Source organism: Notolepis coatsorum (genome assembly GCF_963971535.1).
Source record: "Notolepis coatsorum genome assembly, chromosome: 7".
NCBI lineage: Eukaryota > Metazoa > Chordata > Actinopteri > Aulopiformes > Paralepididae > Notolepis > Notolepis coatsorum.
In genome coordinates, this window is record NC_140171.1 from 100,953,416 (window position 1) to 100,975,565 (window position 22,150).

The 22,150-nt window shown below is 45.0% G+C and overlaps 1 protein-coding gene across 1 annotated transcript in view; it reads left to right on the forward strand.

Annotated features, from left to right (window-relative positions):
- Positions 1-22,150, forward strand: part of pla2g6 (phospholipase A2, group VI (cytosolic, calcium-independent)) — a 71,119-nt gene that overhangs the window by 14,449 nt on the left and 34,520 nt on the right. Inside the window, 1 exon segment of the mRNA XM_084318733.1 lies at positions 15,531-15,740. Within this exon segment, the coding sequence (XP_084174859.1) occupies positions 15,531-15,740 (210 nt within the window).

Below are 22,150 nucleotides of genomic sequence, written 5' to 3' on the forward strand. Positions count from 1 at the left end.
AGACTTGGCCCCCCCCCCTTAGCTATAACCAGCCTGGCCTTTGCCTTCTGATTCCCTGCTAAAATGTCCACATATAGCACCCCTATATGAGGTATGGGCTGACCTGTGTATGTCCTGAGCCTGAGCTTTGATGGGCTAATGGGTGGTAGGTTAGACCCCCATGTCTTCCTGTATGTCTCCTCACTGATGACCGATGCAGTAGCCCCTGAGTCAATCTCAAACTTTACATCCTGTCCCCCGACAGTGATAGTGGCATAATAGGGTTCAGGTGGCTCCTCATCTGTTCCCACCCCGAACATGTTGTATGCACACTCTGCTTCCTCATGTGTTTCTTCCAGGTGGTGTGTGGAGGCTTGAGCCTGACGCTGCTTTCCCTGCCAAGGCCTGCCCCTGCCCATTTTATTGTCTTTTGAACTCCTGCACTTCTTTGCTAGGTGTCCCTTTTTATTACAATTATGGCAGACAGCCTCTTTGAATCTGCAGTCATTTGCATAATGCGACGACCCCCCACACCTAAAACATTCCACCCCTTTTTTAAACACTTCATTTTTACCAGTCTCTTTATAGGCAGGATCCCTTCTGACTTGGTGCACTGTCTGTGACACTGACAACCCATTCCCCCTCTGTATGTCCCTAGCATTATTTGCAGCCATCTCCATACCTTGGGAAATCTCTAGGGCTTTTTTAAAAGTCAGCGGCGGGGCTTCCCCCAGCAGGCGGCGCTGTATGGGGTCATTATTAATGCCGCAAACTAATCTGTCACGGAGCATATCATCCAACACTGCCCCGAATTCACAATGTTCCGACAGTTGGCGTAGCTCAGCCACAAAGTTGGCTACAGACTGACCTTGCTTCCTGAACAGACTGTGGAATTTGAAACGTTGTACTATCACAGAGGGTCTTGGGTTGTGGTGGTTCCCCACAAGCTTGACTAAGTCTTCATATGGAATTTCCCCCGGTTTCAGTGGTGTAGCTAAATTCCTTATCAGCTTATAGGTCTTAGCCCCACACACACTCAGGAGAATAGAGCGCATTTTCGCCACATCAGTAATTCCATTTGCATTGAAAAAATGTCCCAACCTTTCCTCGTACTCTGTCCAGTCCTCGTTCGCTTCCACGAACTCACTGATAGTCCCAAACGTCGCCATCTGAGCGCGAGGCTCCTCTTCCACACTCGGCTCGTCCTCTTCTCCCGATGCTCTCCCGTCCCCGAGCGATGCTCCTTCAGTACCACTGCCGGCGTCGCTCATACGTTAGCCGTCCAGCTATAGCTTTAGCCTCACGCCAACAACAAACAAAAGCAACCGGGATGACACGTCGCCAATCCAGTTTATCCTCGTCGCCAAAAATATGTGGTAACCTCTAATAATAAGTAAGCCACACAACACGCTTGTGATCCATTTGGTTGAGTAGTTTAGTGGGTAACGGGAGCCATACAATACAGGTGCGTCTTACACTCTGCGCACGTTAGTCATACAGGTAAGAACGCCGGCCCCGGATACGGAGAATACCTCACGTATATATCTGTAGTCACAAAATAATATCCCTTGAGCAATAGCTCCCTCTAGTGGGGGAATATAGATACTGCCTCCATATTAATCCTAGATATATATATAAGGCTGACATTACAACAGTATTGTATATTAGTACATTGCATAGTATATTGTATATTGTATGGTAACAGTCTCTGGAGCGCAACAGTAAGAAGCATTTGCACTGCAACTCGTACACCTTACTGTAAATTGTACCTCATCCCATTTCTGCTTTGCACTATAGCGTATTGTTCATTAGTACATTGCATAGTATATTGTATGTTGTATGGTAACTCAGTTACTTCTATTCTGCATCGAACATTGTACATATGTCTATACTGAACACTGTGACCTCTATTTTTACTTCTATTTTACATGCTATACTATTTTATTTCATACTTATCTTGTCTAGCACAGTCTCTAACTGTAACTGAGGGGTACAATTCCCTGACTGTATTAATCAAGTATTAGTATCATTAAACTACTACCGTCTTATGTACATTACTGGCCATACTGTACACAAGTATATCGGATGAGAACACTTCCACAATGAAACGGTTTCCACACAAATACTCGTTTAGAATATTTATTACATCAAAGGAATATTAGATTACATTACTTAGATCAATTCGGATGCGCTTATAAGGCAAAGAATGTGCGTAGGCAAGTCAATACTGAATATTAGGAATTATTTAGGGAATAATGGTAGGGAGGTTACTACCGGTTGTAAGCCAGCAGGGGGAGGCAATGCTCTATACAAAGTCAATGGTTCCACAGGGACAATTACTCCCTGTGTCAGCGGGGAAAGGCAGCCTCTGTACTCTCAGTGTGCGCGCCGCGCAGGTGAAGCCGTGGAGTCTCTGCTCCGACAGAGACGGGCTCGAGTGATGTCCTCACGGGCATATGTAGATCCCACAGCAGTGGGTGTAGACGGTTCTCTGCTCCAGCAGCTTGGTGAAGAATGAAGAATAATAATAGTAATCCTGCCGGAAAGTGGCTCTGCAATCACCGGTGTAGGTATCTTCCGTGGTGCGCGGTGGTTCACAATTGAACTTGACGTTACTATCCTATTAGCACGCGGCAATAAGTGCTCTATGTAGACACACAATTACCCACTTCACGTGGTCTTTGACTCGTAATGAAGGCTTACTCGTAAATAGCGAACGATACGTTGAACGAACGTAGTAGGATAACACGACTCTATTTGGGGCAATACGAGCCCTACTCTGCCACACGTTGCATAATGGGGAGAGATGTCACTTGGATAACTGGAACTGAACGAGACTGAACGGGACAAGGGACTTCACGTGTTCGCCTGCGCCATATTTATATGTACGGTGGACAAGTAGTGCCGCTCTGCTTTCGGTAGCCGTATTCCTGCGCGGAGCTGGGGCTAGTAAGGGCATGTCTCGTCGGTAGCTTTCAAGTCGGCTCTAGGGGGTAAGTCACTGGCGCCTGGTGGCACGCCATCCAATAGGAGAATGAAATATTATGGGCTGTAGGCTAAAGGGATATTCCGTGCATATGTACAAAGAATATACAAGGGATATCAAACGATATACAAATATTATGCAATATATATCAATCAATAAATACATAGATTCGGTTTAATCTGACCCTTTGTAACAGCCGCCCCCTAATTAGTCCCACCTAATTAGCTAAGCAGAGACAGATTAACCGCACTGTCCACTACTCAATGTCCGTTGTGAGGGGTCGGTCAGTTCACAAAGTCATGGGTCATGGTTGTCATTAAGCGAGTCGGGGAGCCTTGGCGACTCTATCAGCCTCGCCACGGGTCGGTTGTAGGTCCGCCCTTGGCCGAGCACTTCTGCCACTCTGACCTTTCCGTCGGCACCAGTGGTCACTTTGCTTACGCGGCCGGCCGGCCACGCAGCTCGGGGTAGTGACTGGTCTATGGTCATGACGACTGGACGGGATGAAGGGGGGCTTAGGAGGAAGCGGGCTTGAGACTGCTTTGATCTGTGCTTGGCTGTGCTTTCTCCTCCTCCGTCTGTTTCTCTTGTTTGCTCTGTACCCCATCTGAGGAGGGGCCGGTCCCGGCCGCCCCGTCAAGGAGTCGCTTGGGGTGCTGGGTTCGAGGTCAGCTACGTCTGGAGCGCAGCTGAGGGGGGTGGAATTCCGAACTCCCTCTGGTACCCACGGTTCTCTCACGGGCCTCTCGCTTAATGTCAATAGCCTCTGCTGTACGGGGGAGAGGCCGGTGTCGCTCGCCTCTGTGTGTAGGCAGCGTGTAGACGTGGGTTGACTGTCAAGTCCGTAGAGGGGGCCCTGGAGCGTCCATCCCAGTCGGGTCTGAACCGCGACTGGGCATCCTTTGGGTCCGACGTGGGCCGCCTCAATTGGGAGAATGAGGTCCGCGTGGTCGGAGCCGATGAGCAGGGTCGGTGTGGCGCCGTCGATAAGCGGTATAGGTAGTTGACGTAGGTGCACATACTTAGCCATCAGCTGTGGGATGGGGTAGGTGTACTGAGACAGGCCTATGTCGTGGCTGGTGAAGACGTTAGTTATACTATACTGCTTCTCGGGCTGGTCCACCGCTGCTATCTTGAAGGAGACCCTTTCACCCTTTATGGTCTTCTGGTCCCTTCTGATGGTGCGTATGGTCATTGTATCTTTGACACCTCGCAGGCCCAACTGGGCTGCTGCGGAAGCGAGGAGGAGAGTCTTTTCAGACCCATCGTCCAGGACGGCGTAAGTGTCCAGGACCTTGTCCTCGTAGCTCAGGAGCACTCTGACCACTTTGAGGAGCACACGGGGGGTCCCGCTATGCTGGTCAATGTGGAGCACTCCTGTTGGTTGGTTGTCTTGGACCTTCTGGTGGGCTCCGCACCGTGCTGCGCGGTAAGCGGCGCCCGCCTGGGCCGCCCCTGCGTGGTAAGCGGCGCCCGCCTGGGCCGCCTCACGCCACTGGTTAACTTGGACGGGGTTCAGTGTCTTATATTCGGCGCACTGTGCCAGCCAGTGTCCGCCGTCGCAGTAGGTACAGTAGGGAGCGGTCTGGTGGCTCTTCGGTGCTGGTGCCACCGCCTCGGCATGGTACATTACCGCGACGGGCCCACTCTGTTGTCCTGGCTGACGCCTGTTGATGTCATGCAGGACCTCCAGGTGGGTGCCACCGCACCTGCTGCACTTCTTTTTCAAGCGGCACTCAGCTGCTAGGTGGCTGCGCGCGCAGCGGAAGCAGCGGCGGTGGTCCTTGACCCACTGACTCACATCATCCGTGGTCAGCTTCTTGAAATCTTCGCACTGATACAGCCGATGTTCTCCCTCACAGTACTGGCACTCAATCTTCCACTGGTCCTCTTTCGTCGAGGGGGTGTTGTGGTTCTTGTGTGGTACTGATTCGGCTTGGTGCATAACGGTCACCAACCGGCGGTTATCCGTTTGTCCCCGAGGTCCGAGTCTTGGGCTTGGTCCACTCCATACGAACGTGTCTAGTCGTAGGCTACTGACCTCCCTGGCGAGGAACTCAGATAGGTCTAGGAGGGATGCCTCTGGACCGTTGGGGTCGCGGTAGTCTCTCTGCCGCCTGAAGCGCTCTTGTCGGGCGGGAGGGAGCTTCTCTAATATCCTCTCTACGTTAGAGTTAGCGTACAGTTCGTAGATACCCTTTTCCTTTTGGGACCCCAGCATCCCTACCAGGGACTGTACCTTGATAGACAGGTCATCTAGCGCTCTGTTGTCTCTGGCTGGGGGGAGACGGTCAATGTCTCTTATCTCCTGTATCACGTAGTCCCATACGCGTCCATACCGTTGGTCGAGTGCTGCTAGAGCCGCTGTGTATGGGGTAGTAGAGTTGGCATAGGCCAGCGCTATATTGTGCGCTCGGGGCACCTTGAGGTGCTTCAATAGGGTAGCATACTTGTGGCGTTCATCAGCTACATCAACCATCATTGTCTCTAAGCACATCCGTAGCTCCGTGTACTGTGCTCGGTTCTCATGGGTGAAGTCTGGAAACGTCGGTGTGCCAAGGTACGATGTCATGGATGACTGGCACATCGGTGAGCGTTGGGGAAGAGGCCTCCTAGGCGAGTCTCCCCGTGCGTGTCGTCTTGGGCTGGTACTTGGTGGGTACCGAAGGTCGGGTACCCAGGTGCTGTCCCTCGGGGCTGGCGGTGCGTCAAACTCACCCGTGAGTTGAGTCTGGGGTTTGTAGCGCAGGGCCTCGGGGCTGACTTCTGGGCTGTACTGGACCTCCTGGTCCAGAGTACGTTGCTGCTGGTCGGGGCTGTACTGGGCCTCCTGGGCCAGAGTACGTTGCTGCTGGTCGGCTTGACATTCCTCCTCTTCCTCCTCCTCTTCCTCTGCTAGGACCTGGAGTCTTCTGTTCAGTCTCTCGGCGTGGTCCGGTTCTTCCCGGTTGCTGGGTCTCGTATGGACCGGCTGGGGAGGGGGTTCGGAGACGTGGACAGGATCCTCCTGTTGGCGGAGTCCCGGGTCGCTTCGTCGGGTAGGGGAATGTGTCCTAGACCCATGTCTTGACGATCTCTGAGAGCTCCGTGCGGAGTGAGGGGGTGTCGCCATGGCAACCAGTTTGTCCATCAGCTCCGCCTGCAGCCGGTCGCGCTCTGCCTCGCGCTGGGCATGGGCTGCGTCGCGCGCTGCTTCGCGCTGGGCATTGGCGGCGTCGCGCTGCGCATTGGCGCTGGCCTGGGCGGCGTCGCGCTGTGCGTTGGCGGCGTCGCGCTGGGCATTGGCGCTGGCATGGGCGGCGTGGAGCTGTGCATTTGCGGCGTCGCGCTGTGCATTGGCGGCGGCGTGCTGTGCATCGGCGCGGCTCCTCTCAATGTTCTCTTCTGTCTGGAGGCGTCTGGTCTCCAGTCTTATGCGGTCGTCTTCACTCCTTTGTTGCGCCTGGAAGCGCTCTTGCTCGCCTGCAAAATGTTCGCGCTCGCGCGTCTGTTGCGCTTGAAGTCGATCGCGTTCGGTGGAGGCTGCCAGGGTGGCGATGAGTGCTTGCGCCAGCATCTTGTCCGCCGCGCTGGGGGAAGACGCCGTTCGGGGCGATCGGCTCCCGGCAGTACTTGTTGGAGACCCGTTCTCCTGTTGCGTACCGAGGAGATCCATCTCCTGGGTGCGCGTCTCTTCTTGTGGTGGGTCGGGTTCCATCCCGGGAGGGCTTTCTTTATCCTGGAGCGCTCCGGGGACTACCTCGTCGGCGTTGTCGGGGGATAAAGTCGTGTCAGTTCCCTCCTGGTCCCCACGTGAGCTTGGTCAGTTACATTAGAACCCACTAGGGCCTCTGTGGTCGGGGTAGCCTGGTTGGTAGGGTCGGACATAATTTTACTATCCGCTTTAGTTATTTTATCCGTATCTAATTTCCCTTTAAAGCTAGGTATTGGACTGACAGCGTATGCCTCTAGATAGGGAGGTGGCTGCCGTCTGCGCTGCGGGCGATCTAGCTTAGGAGAACCGTTTGTGGAGTGTTCGTCATCGGCCATGTCAATATTAATATTATATTAATATTACGCTAATTATTATCCGGGGCTCGAAGGACCAATTGTAACTGAGGGGTACAATTCCCTGACTGTATTAATCAAGTATTAGTATCATTAAACTACTACCGTCTTATGTACATTACTGGCCATACTGTACACAAGTATATCGGATGAGAACACTTCCACAATGAAACGGTTTCCACACAAATACTCGTTTAGAATATTTATTACATCAAAGGAATATTAGATTACATTACTTAGATCAATTCGGATGTGCTTATAAGGCAAAGAATGTGCGTAGGCAAGTCAATACTGAATATTAGGAATTATCTAGGGAATAATGGTAGGGAGGTTACTACCGGTTGTAAGCCAGCAGGGGGAGGCAATGCTCTATACAAAGTCAATGGTTCCACAGGGACAATTACTCCCTGTGTCAGCGGGGAAAGGCAGCCTCTGTACTCTCAGTGTGCGCGCCGCGCAGGTGAAGCCGTGGAGTCTCTGCTCCGACAGAGACGGGCTCGAGTGATGTCCTCACGGGCATATGTAGATCCCACAGCAGTGGGTGTAGACGGTTCTCTGCTCCAGCAGCTTGGTGAAGAATGAAGAATAATAATAGTAATCCTGCCGGAAAGTGGCTCTGCAATCACCGGTGTAGGTATCCTCTGTGGTGCGCGGTGGTTCACAATTGAACTTGACGTTACTATCCTATTAGCACGCGGCAATAAGTGCTCTATGTAGACACACAATTACCCACTTCACGTGGTCTTTGACTCGTAATGAAGGCTTACTCGTAAATAGCGAACGATACGTTGAACGAACGTAGTAGGATAACACGACTATTTGGGGCAATACGAGCCCTACTCTGCCACACGTTGCATAATGGGGAGAGACGTCACTTGGATAACTGGAACTGAACGAGACTGAACGGGACAAGGGACTTCACGTGTTCGCCTGCGCCATATTTATATGTACGGTGGACAAGTAGTGCCGCTCTGCTTTCGGTAGCCGTATTCCTGCGCGGAGCTGGGGCTAGTAAGGGCATGTCTCGTCGGTAGCTTTCAAGTCGGCTCTAGGGGGTAAGTCACTGGCGCCTGGTGGCACGCCATCCAATAGGAGAATGAAATATTATGGGCTGTAGGCTAAAGGGATATTCCGTGCATATGTACAAAGAATATACAAGGGATATCAAACGATATACAAATATTATGCAATATATATCAATCAATAAATACATAGATTCGGTTTAATCTGACCCTTTGTAACACTAACAGTAACAGTAAGAAGCATTTTGGATAAAAGTATTCTGTACTTCTGTATGCAATGTATGCCTTTCAAATGTTAAATGATAAATGATTAAATGATACACACTGAAATCTACGCTCTCTCATCCTGCTTTCCACAACGCGACAATATTATTAAACAGCAGCTCTGTCATTGAAGTGGGAAAAGTGATTCTTGAATCAAGATGACTATGTGAAAAGCGACAATAGCATTAAACAGCAGCGTTTCTGCACTCAGAAGATGGCGCGACAATATTATTAAACAGCAGCTCTGTCATTGAAGTGGGAAAAGTGATTCTTGACTCAAGATGACTATGTGAAAAGCGACAGCAGCATTAAACAGCAGCGTTTCTGCACTCAGAAGATGGCGCGACAATATTATTAAACAAGAGCGCTCTGGCGTTGAAGTGGGAAAGCGGCAGTGAAGTCCATGCCGCGCGCACGTCAACACACAGGCAGCGGCAGAGGCAGAGAGGCGGGTAGCGGCGTGGGTCATGTGGCGGTGGCGGCCAATCAGGCGAACCCAGAAACCGAATTCCGTTGCGGAAGCGATACACACTCCCGGGGCTCCATCTCGACACACTGGATAATCAATCGCTCGCCCTAACTCAATAAACAACATTATTTGGACGTATATAGTATTATACAACCTGGAAATGGTTCATCTAGATCAACATCCCATAATAGCAAAATGTCTACTCCAAGCTGATCGCCCAGCGGCCCGATGAGACGGCGGTAAGTTTCAGCGTTTATTATTACCGTGTTCGATACAAACTGCTCTGATGATCATATCACCCACACTACATGAATCATCTAACGTTGGCCACGGAATTATAAACGACCCCCCCCATATCCGGTCAACATCAGATGATGAGTAGTAACTTCTAGAAGCACGTACATTTGAAATTTTTTATCTGGCGCCGATCGCTATCAAACTGTATTTGATCATCAATATAATGCATTTAGGGCTATAAATCACGTTCTGCAGAATGCTGCAGAAAACGATAAAAACATATTTATACTTTAGACCGTATTTTAGTATGAATATGTGAATGAAAAAGTAGAACGTTGCTACATCCTAAACGATAGATAATTGACGTTGAATGGGCCATAGTAATGTCAATTTAGCAATACAATTTAAAAAGTTATAGCCCTGCAAAGAAGGGGAACTTCTCCATAGACAAATAGAGCTGGCAGAGGATGGTATAAGGATGTACATAAGCGTGGCAGAGAAAGGGTTAATATAAAAATATGAGGTTTTCCACAGGTTTGAGTGGAAAAAAAATATATAAATAATAATAATAATAATAATAATAATAATAATAATAATAATAATAATAATAATAATAATAATAAATAAAAATATAATAATAATAAAAAAAAAAAAAATTGGATGGAAGAGCCACACATAGACGGGCAAAGAGCCACATGCGGCTCGCGAGCCATGGGTTGGCCACCCCTGCGCTAGAAGCTCGCAAAGTGCTGTGACTTTCCACATAATCCTTATATATGTGGAATAACGTTCTAATTACATTTTCCTGAAGTCATTTTGAAATTTCAGAAACCGTGCTAGATAAAACGGGTACTTTTAGGAAAAGTCATTGAGTGACAAAGCTGGAGCTCGACCGAGTGACGAGGATACATTTATTGAAAATGCCTAGGGGTCATTTGAGCGGGCAGGCAATCGAGCGGGAAAACGAGCGTGGCGGTTCGGGAACGGCGTCCCCACACTAGACGAAAAAAAGAGAGAGGTGAGGGTTAGTTAACCAGCAAACAATTACCAAAGCTACAGTGTAGAAAACGAGGGTTAGGTTACCAGCCGGTAGATACAATACGTGCATCAAACAAAATGAGGATTCAACAATAGTCAGAATTTTCAAATGCAATCTCATTACGAAGGGTATAGACAAAATAGTCAACAAGGTTAACGACGCAAACCTGGCAGAACGAGCCTCAGGGCTGGTCAAACGTTTATACTCCCCTCCATCACTGGGAAGGAGACAGGAGCCTCTGATTGTAGATTAGCAGCCGGTGTGGACCGGGTGCCTCTAGGGAAGCGTGCAAGTTGGGACTGAGTGACAGCGCCACGCGACCTCCGGGGGGAGCTATCAGGCTGAGGCATTTGTTCAGAAGCAGTACTCACAACAATGGATACAATACTATGGCCCATTTGACATCAACTATCTATCGTTCAGTATGTGAAAAAGAATAAAAATTTTCATCCATATGTTCCTGTGTTATACCGTGGTAAATATAAGTATTGGTTTAGACTTTAGAGTGGTCTGGGGTAATTCCCGAAAGGCTGTATTATAGCCTCACTCTAAGTGATGCCGTTTCTTGCCTGGACACGCTACTATTCCCAAATCAAATCTATATAATAGGTATTATGTTCATGAATGCATGAAAGGGGGGGCGGGTCGTTTCTGATTATTTGATTGCCAGTAACGGCATTCGTATTGAACACTAAAAACGCTTATCAGCCCGATCGGTATAAAAGCATTGCACGATCAAGCTAAAATTGACGTTAGATAGTCCTTACCTGTGATCGGGAGTATTCCAAAAATAATATTCTATTTGTTTGATCACCATCTGGTACATCCGATGTCCATTTGGTCCATGGCATAACCCACCACAACATATGGATCAGAGATATTTGACACGCTTCAATGGAACCGGGAGAACCGCTCGACTGGCCCGACCCAGAAAACTGCGCCCGGTGACATTTGACCATTGCACAGGCCAAGATATAAGGTTTCAAAGGGTGCTCGATACCGCCGTCTAGCTTGATGCGGCCGGTACTGCACTTTGGCGATCTCAGACTCTGGTAACACCAAGGTCCCTGGATGAATAATGAAAAAAATATATCGAATAAACGATCAAAACCCGAGATATCTCGGGTCTGGCAGCCAGCGCATGTCGAGTTAACCCGACTTATCTCGGGTTTGGCAATTAAAGAGTTAATCGTTTTAATCAAATATGCGCTTGAAACAAGTAAAATAATCAGTCAGTGCAGTAAGCAAATCTTCACAGGTTCACTTCAATTTGTCATTGTCAAAAACGGAGGAAGGGATGAAGTTTCTCCCATGATGGTCGTGATGTTTCTTGTGGCACATGGCAAGACCCCCAAACCATCTTTTAAGCCAAATTCCGCCTGTCAACACCACACAGTCAACCAGAGTAATTCTCTACACACTGTACACAGATGGCGGCTTAACCCTGTAGCAACCGTCCTAACTCCCCGCCCACTTCACATCCTCTCTGGAGGAGTAATAAAGTTCCCTGTATCTGAACCACAGAGCTGTGTGAAGTGGGCAGATAAGTAGGCCTACTCCTTTCTCTCCTGACATCTCATCCGACATCTCATCATCTTTGGGGCGACAGTGGCTCGGGAGGTAGAGCAGTCGTCTGGCAATCCGGAGGTTCCCGGTTCGATTCCCGCTCCTCCCGGGCAGCGTGTCGATGTGTCCTTGAGCAAGACACTTAACCCCTAATTGCTCCCGATGAGCAGGTTTGCACCTTGCATGGTTGCCTCCGCCGTCAGTGTGTGAATGTGTGAGTGAATGAGTCAAATGTGAGGAACAAATTGTAAAGCGCTTTGGATAAAAGCGCTATATAAAAAAGCAGCTATTTACCATCTAAAGTTGAATCTCGTCTTGATGGCACCGCAGCCTATCTGGTGTAATTTGGGGGAAGAATCTTGTCAAAGTCTTTAGACCGAATCAAAGTCAGTCTAAAGAGAAGTCTGTCATCTTAGTAAATGGGGAGTAACGAGACCAGACCTCTATTTCTTTGAATGGGGAGCCATCCATATTTCAGATTCAGATTCAGAGTTTTATTTGCCACATGGAAACAATACAATCATAGAGTTTTTCATACAAAATCAGAAATACCATACCATGGGCAAAAGGAGCAGGAAGAAGAATAATTCTTATAGTTACCTGCCCCTTATTCCTAAACTAAACAAGTATTACTTGATGGTCGGCGTACAACCTAATTTACACAAAATAATAATTTATACCATATACAAAGAAACAAACAATCCACAGTTTAAACAAGAACAATTTTAATGATAATAATAATAATAAAGAATAAAAGAAAAAAAAGAAAATATCTCACTATTCAGATCACATTTGACTTTCATACTTGACTAAATATATATTTTTTATAATTCTTTTTGAATTGACAAACACTATTACATCCCTTAAGCTCGCTATGGAGAGAATTCCACAACTTTACACCAATAAATGAAGGACACATCTGTTTAAGTGTGGTACGTGCAAACTGATGTTTAAAATTTAATTTCCTCCTTCTAAACTCACTTTCTAAATGAAAAAGATTTTGTAATTTTTCTGGCAGTGTATTATGTCTTGCCCTAAGGTATGAATGGAACTGTGTGAATGTGAAGCAGGGCGTAGCTGAAAAAGAGCATCTGTGCTCAGCGAACCTACCCTGGGTAAATAAAGGTTAAACAAACTATTTTCATCTAGTTTTCGATTGCCAAAAATCATAAATTTAGTTTTTTTCAGATTCAGTGATGGCTTATTTACATCAAACCATTTCTTTTAGCTTTGTCATTTCATACACAATATATTCAGCTAGTTCCTTAAAATTATTTCCAGAGCAAAAAAAATTTGTATCATCAGCAAACAAGACAAACTGTAACAGTTTTGAAACATCACAAATATCATTAATATATAAAAGAAAGAGTTTAGACCCCAAAACCGAACCTTGCGGTACCCCACATTCAATTTTCATGAGCTCAGATTTGACATCTGCCAACTGCACATATTGTTGCCTAATAGTATTGTGGAGATAACTACTCAACTATTCAAGAACCATTCCTCTCACACCATATGAACGTAATTTAGAAATACAAATATATTCATACTTCACTGTTCATACCTTTTGCACATAACTGCCCAATTGCACAGCCCTGCTAAATATTCCATCCCACTGTATTGTTATTTTATTAGAATTAATGTATATACTTGACCACAGTGTACAGCCCTGGGCCCTCATTTATTAATGGTGCGTACGCACAGATATGTGCGTAAACCGTGCGTACGATCATTTCTAAGCAAAGTGTGGGACTTGTGAATGATGAACGTGTGCTTGAGATTGTGTGTATATCTACGCACAGCTCAGACCGTGCGTATATGTCACCAAGCCGTAGAATATGAAGACTGCACGTGCACGCACCATGAGACAGACTTTCATGCATTAGTTTCAACACTGACGTGTTCTGTATGATCCGTAATTCATTATAGTTAATTGTAAAATAGCGACAGTAGTGTAATTATTGTCAAACCCTATAAATAGCATTTGGAATAGGTCTTTCTTTCCGAATGAATGTAGCATGGTTTATATATAGCGTTATCGGAATACTACGGGGTGCACTGACTGCGTGCCGCGGGGAGCTGTTTTCAGAGATAGCAGATAGGGATGAATGAATGAATGAGGGGCAGTCTAATTGCAGAGAGAACATAATATGAACTAGAGTCCGCTACCCGAGACACATTCTCCTTGATTTGTACCGCAATTTGGGACCCAAATTGGAGCGTGGAACAAAACGCACATGCCATCCCCATGCACATTCAAGTCCTCTCCACCCTCGGGTCTTTGGCCACCGGCACGGTCCATCGTGATATTGGAGATGGATCGAGCAATAGACTGTTACTGTACCACCCATGTAGCTGTCAAAGCTCCATCACAAATTCAGTTATGTGAATAGAAAGGGATTCCGCTCAGTCAATGTTGCGATGAGCATTTGCCTGATACATGTCGTTGCTGGTGACCGGGAGGAATGCATGCATCGTATTGAATTAAATTGTAATGTTATTACTGGGGTATCTGTAATTAAAATATCGCTTAAATGCAGGTGATCAGGGTTATCCACTGAAGCCATAGTTAATGACTCTGACCAACCCAACGAATGACCCAACAGGAGTGCAATTATAACGGGCTCTCACGCAAACAAGAGCCCTTTAGAGCGCAGTTGGCCTGCTTGTTTGGCACAGGGGGGGATGCTTTCTAGCTTCAATTTGTTGGTTAGAATAGATGACCTCCGTTGAAACTTCACTGAGATTGATCACGGAGGACTCGCTCTCAGTGAAGTTTCAAGTCTTCTTAGTCCATTATTCTACATTCCATGCGGGTGTTTCATTACCATATATGGTTCATTAGAGGCGGTTCTGTAATGCAAATACTTAAAATCGTGCACGAGCTCAGAGCATAGAACAAGTGGCATTTATCAACACGGAGTACTTGAAGGTGTGCGTAGGACCTGTGTACGCATGTTTGATAAATCCCGATTTTTCTGTCCATAGAGACATTCTAAATTCCATGCTTAGGAACAAAAATAGAACACTTTCTACACATTATTGATAAATGAGGCCCCTGGCCTATTTTATTGACTAAACACGTTTCGCAATTATGGCACAACAATGTGGAACGCCCTACCCACAGCCGTAAAACCCAAAGAGCACCTACGGGAGGCTGCAATTAGAAACTGGCCCGGTAAATATCCAAACCCCCCCCCACCCACCCAAGCCCCTCCAATGTACAGTTTCTTCCCCTTCAAATGTATATATTTTTCTTGTAAGATCTCTTTCAGTACTGTATATGTCTTGTATGTCACAAATGTCTAGATGTAACAGTACTGTATATCTGTATGTCATAAATGTCTTGATTAATTGAAAATGGAGGACCCTGATGTAAACAAGACAAAAGTATTTTTCTGGTCTGCATCCTATTATCAATTGTTTGTATTGAGCCGTACTGTATTGTACCCATTCTGCAATCTGTTAATACAGTTTTCAATCAATCAATCACACACACACACACACAGGAGAGAGAGGGAGAATAGCTTATAGCAGACTTAATGATTTTAGAATATTTCTGCTAAGTGAAATATTTATTATCGTTGCAGCCCTACTCTCAATTGAATCTAGCAACACAAATCCTCCAAAGTAACACCGGATTTGATTTGTGTCACTATCGGTATATATAATTTTAACCACATGGTGGTGCTGGCGCATTGTCAAAATGGCACTGTGTCTCATACCATTGTTTAGGGAAAGCCCTGCATTTAATTATTTTCTCTGAATATGTTTATTTAGTTTATTTAAGTACTGTGGTTTCGTCATTGCCGCCATATTTAGTGTATACACTGTCATCCATGTCCTCATTATTGGGACGGTCTCTGACTGGACAGTATGTGGTGACCTTTGACCCCGGTGTCCTTCCACTGTCTGCTCCAGGCTGTTCCAGGTCGCGTCAGAGGAGGACGCCATGAACTGGTTCCCACAGTACGCCCTCAAGCTCCGCCCATTCTATGAAACCCTTCCCCTGAAGGCTGAGACCACTCAGCCAATCGTGGACTGCCTCCGCAGCCACCCAGACTGGAGCTCCGCCCACATCGCCGTGGACAGGAGCCTGAGGGAGTGTTTGAAACACAACTATGTCCAGAGGTAATGCTCACTGTATCCCTGTGTATGGCCCTTCGACTCTGGACAGCTCTGGACTCCCCATTGCATGGTTGGGAGGGACTAGGGCTTGGTGTTGAAATTCAATACTTTTTTGGTATCGATCGAATTGGTTCAATACTATCGAGTATCGAAAAATGGCTGTGATCATTCTGATACAACATTTTATTTTTAATACCTAAGTGGTTAATCTCGATCAGTGTCCGTGAACCAATAAGCATGTTTGTTCCCAGATATAATAATAATAATAACTTGATTTATATACCGGTAGCACCTGTCATACATGGATTGCAGCTCAATGTGCCTTACAGCAAATAGCATAAAATGAACAATAAAAGCAATGCATAGAGTGCAGACATAAGAATAGGTATAAAAGTAGTGCAATGTAGAAAGTGCAGACATAAGAATAGGCATACAATAAGTAGTGTTGCTCGAAAGCATGTGAGCAACACTGTACTTATATAAAATAAGTACAATAAGTACAGTGTTGCTCGAAAGCATGTGAATCCCCCCAGAACAGCCAGTCCCCTAAACACCCCACACATCAATCCCCACCACCGAAGGAAAACACAAACCGCCTGTGCGCCACTCACACCGTGTTACATAACTTTTCTTCTGTTCAACCACAATCCCAAATCATCCAAAATGTAACAAAGCTTAGCCATGTTGAATCCCAGGTACCGGTATTGGCACCGGTATTGAAAATGTTCAAATGATACCCAATCCTAGTTGGGACAGTGACCTGGGATAAGGGCCCGAAAGTCATCTCTTTACGTCAAACATCTGCAGAATTCTATTTTCTAGTCATTTAGCATAATGAAAGTGTTGTTGATTTAAGATTATTTAATTACTATATTGGCCTGAAAATAAGACTACCCTGATTATAAGACAACTAGGGATGTCCCGATCCGATCACGTGATCGGGATCGGGGCCGATCACGTGATTTTCCGAAGATTGGGATCGGCAAAAAAAAAATAGAAATAAAATCTGCAATTTTTTACTTATTTTTTTTTATTCAACAAACATGACCATGTTCACGTCTTAAACTCATATTGAGGCCTTAGTTTTGGTTTTAAATTGCATATCATCATTCATTTATTTATTGTCACACAGAGCAGAAGAATTTTGCCAAAACAAACCAATAGTATCCAGCTGCAGAACGGCAGACCAGCCAAACTCTCAGACCCAAATACATTTTTTTTATTTTTTATTTTTTATTTTATCCCAATTTCTCACATTACATTTACCCTGAATGTTGACGTTATCCAGGTGAAAAGTTAACTTCATTCAAGCGAGGCATTGCAATCCTTGATGTATAATTAAATCAAAGGAAATGCGTTTGGGTCTGAGAGCAGTGGCGGCTCGCCACTGGGGGCGCTAGGGCGCCGCCCCCCCCTGGTAAAGAGAGCAGGAGAAGAAGAAAATGTTTTATTTTTATTTTAGACCCCTAAAAATAAAATAAACATGTTTAAAATGAATAATATTTACTCATTTTAAGTATGTTTGTGTTTCCAATGCACAATATAACGTTAAAATATCAAATATTAATAATCGTTTTCCTGAACAGGAAGTGACGATTCTGTCTGATAAAGAACGTTCCATTACCGTAGCCGCATTTCTCCTGCCGTATTTCTCTCGGGCTAGACGCAATAGCGCTCTGAGTGCGCGTCACTGTTTCATCGCTGTATCCGTCGCAGCCAATCAGTGCGTAACGCGCTGTGCGTTGAATATGATGTATTATGATGGAACTCGGGCGCGTTTTGAAGCGGTCTGCAAGCAGCCGAGCGTCTATAATTTCCATAGCATAGCCGCATTTCGCGGAGAAGCTCTCTGATTGGCTGACGCGGCGATGCCAGTTCTTTCCGTAGCCGCAGTTTGCAACATGTTCGAGGCTGTGTGTTGTGATTCAGTCTGGAGTCTGGACAGTGGGCAGTGAGTGGATATACATCGACAACAGTCTGGGGGACAGTCAGTGGACATACACTTTATTAAGCCCTCCGGCTGGACCACGTTTCAATTAAACAAAGTGAGTTAATTCTCTCTCTCTCTCTCTCTTAGCCAACTCGGCTAACTTTAGCTGCTGTTAGCCACTCAGCTAATGCTTAACTAACGCTCTCTCTCTCTCTCTCTCTCTCTCTCTCTCTCTCTCTCTCTCTCTCTCTCTCTCTCTCTCTCTCTCGCTCTCTCTCGCTCTCTCTGTGCGCCTATGCGTGTGTTTGGAGACGGAGCGAGTTTGTTTCTAACTTTTATATTTATATATTGTGTTTCAAGTTGTGAATTAGACTGTACTTTATTTGGCCAATGCGTGGTACATGTTTGCAAAATGTTTGGTATAGCGCCCCCTCTGGAGAAGAATTCAGGAGCCGCCACTGTCTGAGAGTGTGGCTGGTCTGCCGTTCTGCAGCTGGATACTATTGGTTTGTTTTGGCTAAATTCTTCTGCTCTGTGTGACAATAAATAAATGAATGATGATATGCAATTTAATGGGTGTCGCCATGATTTCCTAATAATAATTCCAAAAAAAAAATATATATATATTTTTTTTATGCAGTCAGGCCACTGAACTTAGAAGCAGGCCAGGCCAGTGTTTCTAGTTGCAGCAGCGCAATAGTTAGATAACCTAGGTGGGGAACAACCAGGAGATCACTGCAACTCACACAAGTTGGAGAACTATCTCTCTCTCTCTCTTGCTCTCACACACACAAAGGGAGCCGCATGTGATTGGTGGAGGCGGGACCCTTACACAAAACTGTTATTGCTAATCATTGACACATGCTAGCCTGTAATAATCCCCCCCAGAAAAATCTACTTTGCATTTGATATATTGCAAATATATGCCATCACACACACTGGCATTTAAAGGGTTAGAATTATAAAATTAATATGTGGTGTTATGATCAGGGCTGAAGTTGAATAAAAGATTGTATTTTTTTCAATCTGACATTACAAAGAAACAAAAAATCCATCAAAATCAGTGTTGTTCCTAATCATACGCTAGCTTGTTTTTTAACAATAATTTGTGATTCCATCACAAACACTGGCATTTAAAGGGTACAAATAAAAAAATTCCTGCAATTTTGTCTTTGTAACAAAAAAAAAAATCCTGGTGGGGGACCCCCTGCTTAAAAAGTGGCCCTGCTTAAAAAGTGGCCTGACTGGGGCTATATTTTGCACTATATTTCCTGGCCTGAATGATTTCCCCAGTCCGGCCCTTGTTAAAAGCCTCCAATGCTTATTAGTGTGTGCGTTTGAACGTTTGCATGTTTCAACCATACATTACCATTATAAAAAAATATATATATATACTTTTTATTTAAATTTTTATTTTTTACCTCCTATAATAGTGGGGGTCGCGGCTCTCTGACACCGTTATTTGGGGGTCGCGGCCTGAAAAGTTTGGGAACCCCTGGTGTAGTGTACCGAACGAATACAACAGTATGTTAACCACTAACGACCGCCCACCGGGGGCTGTTTTTTTCACAATCGAATCTAATTATTATTATAATTTTTTTAAATGTACAAGTCGATTATTAATTTCAATATAGAATATTCGTTGACAGCCTTACAAGTAAGTAAGTAAGTAAAGTTTATTTATATAGCACTTTTCACAGAGACGACTCACAAAGTGCTTTACATACAGCAGAAATGAAATAAAATATAAAATATAAAAATAAAAAGCAAGAACCATTCAAGAGATAAGAGACGGAACAAAAACACAATGCATCACAGAGAAAGAAAATAAAACAAAAACAAAAGACATATTTTATACCTGGAGGAGAAGCTCAAACATTACCCAAAGGCCTGTTTAAACAGTAATGTTTTTAGCTGATTTTTTTAAATGTCAACAGACGCTGCAGCTCTTAGGCCACGAGGAAGGGCATTCCAGAGTCTAGGCGCTACAGATTGAAAGGCTCTGTCACCTTTGGTGATCAACCTGGTGCGCGGAATGACCAACAGATCCTGGTCATCTGTCCTCAGGGTCCTGCTGGGCACATATGGTTCCAGCAGGTCGGTTAAATATTCTGGTGCCTGGCCATGCAAAGCTCTAAAAGTGAGCAACAGGACCTTGAAATTAATTATAATATGTATAGGAAGCCAGTGCAAGGAGGCTAGAATTGGAGTGATGTGACACCTTCTGCTTGATCTGGTTAGCAGTCTTGCAGCAGTATTTTGGATGAACTGGAGGCGGTCTATGGATGATTTATTGAGGCAGGTGAGAACCGAATTGCAGTAGTCTAGACGAGAAGAAACGAAGGCATGGATGATCAACTCTAGGTCAGAATGGGAAACAATCGACCTGAGCTTAGCAATATTCCTGAGATGGAAAAAACAGGTGCGGGTCACCGACTTGATATGAGTGTCGAGGTGCATGGCCTGATCAAAGTTTACCCCAAGGTTCCTGAGGTTGGGGCTCACATTAGTTTCTAGGGACCCAAGGCAACCAGCCACCCTAGATGCAACGCCATCAGAGGCCACGATGAGCACCTCGGTTTTGGCCTCATTTAGCTGGAGGAAGTTGCTAGCTAACCAGGCCTTAATGGCCGACAGACACTCATTTAAAACAATAAAATTAGAATTAAAATCATCAGGTGGAACATGGAAAGCCAAACCTTCCCCCACTGTACCGAAAACCCGTACCGAACCTTGACTTCAAAACCGAGGTACATACCGTACCGTTGTTTTTGTGTACCGTTACACCCCTAGTAGGCAGTGTAGGGGACCTGGACCTGGGCCCTCATATATATATATATTCCCCCCCCCCCCCCCCCCCCCGCCTGACCTTCAATTTTTCTCCCCATCCCAATTTAGTCGTTATTATGCCAATTTCCCCCCTCCCCTACCTGGTTGTTGTACGCATGTTTATGTTTATGTTTATTAAAGGATCCCCATTAGAGACCCATGAAAGGGCCTCTAGTCTTCCTGGGGTCCTAGACAAAAAAAATACATTACAAATGTACAACGAAGAATACGAATACAAATTTAAACAAAACACAAATTAAAAATTAATACAAATATACAAATTCACATTATAAAATCTAACATTCCTGTCAAACAACAAAAAAAATATATATAATACACAGATAACAGTTACATACTTGACATGTTTGCAAGATATCTCTTAATATTTGTTTTGAAAGTAATTTTATTATGTATTGTGGATGAGATGTTTTTCGGCAGAGCATTCCAGAGTGCTATTGACCTATATATGCCAGTGAGTTTGAGAAAATTTGATTTCGGTGCTGATTTTGTTCTGATGTTACCAGAAGCGGCTCCTCTAGTGTTGTAACCATGCTCAGAAGTCATTTCTAACTGCTGAGCCAAGCTAGATGGCTTACCAGTGCTAATAATGTTCCGCAGCAGCATTAGAAGACTCATCGATACTTTATCTTCAACCATCAGCCATGCCAGATGTTCATGCATAAAACCAATACTTGTCCTGTATGAACAGCCTAGTACCAGGCGAGCCGCTTTATTCTGAGCAACCTGCAACTTTTTTAAATTCGATTTTGTAGCTGACGACCAGATAACAGGGCAGTATTCTAAATGAGACAAAACCAAAGAATGAATAACAGATTTCATTATGGAGGGAGTGATAAAAGCAGAACATTTCCTAGTCATAAAAATTCCTCTACCCATTTTAATGACAATATTATTTATATGTTTAGACCAAGATAAGGAGCTATCAATAGTAACTCTGAGAAGTTTTATTGTGTTCACTTGTTCAATTTGTGTGGTGCCAATTGACAGTTTTAATTGAGGATGCATGCCCAACATGTGTCTAGATCCAAGCACAATGGCCTTTGTCTTAGAGATATTTAACACCAACTTGTTGCACTCAATCCATTCATAAATGTCTGTTAAGGCCCTGTTTAAGGTGTCAGTTACATCTTGCTCAGCTGTAGCTGCACTGTATAATGTTGTGTCATCAGCATACATAATTGTTTTAACATTTTTTACAGCCAACGGTAAATCATTGGTAAAGATGGAGTATAACAAAGGCCCTAGGCAGCTTCCTTGTGGAACCCCACAGTTAATGGGATTCCATTTTGAAAAGCTGCCATTAAAGAAGACTCTCTGTTGTCTCCCTGAGAGATAATTAATAAACCATGATAGTGCATTGGAGGTGAAACCGTAACACTTTAGCTTATCTACAAGCAAGGTATGATCAATTACATCAAATGCTGCACTGAAATCCAGCATAACGGCACCTACTAATTTCTTGTCATCCATACTTGATAACCAGTCATCACTCATTTGCAAGAGTGCAGTGCTCGTAGAATGACCTTCCCTGTATGCATGCTGAAAGGCTGAGAGCAGATTGTTATTGAAAAAGTAATCCATGACCTGTTTGAATACTATTTTTTCTATTATTTTGCTTAGCAATGGTAAAATA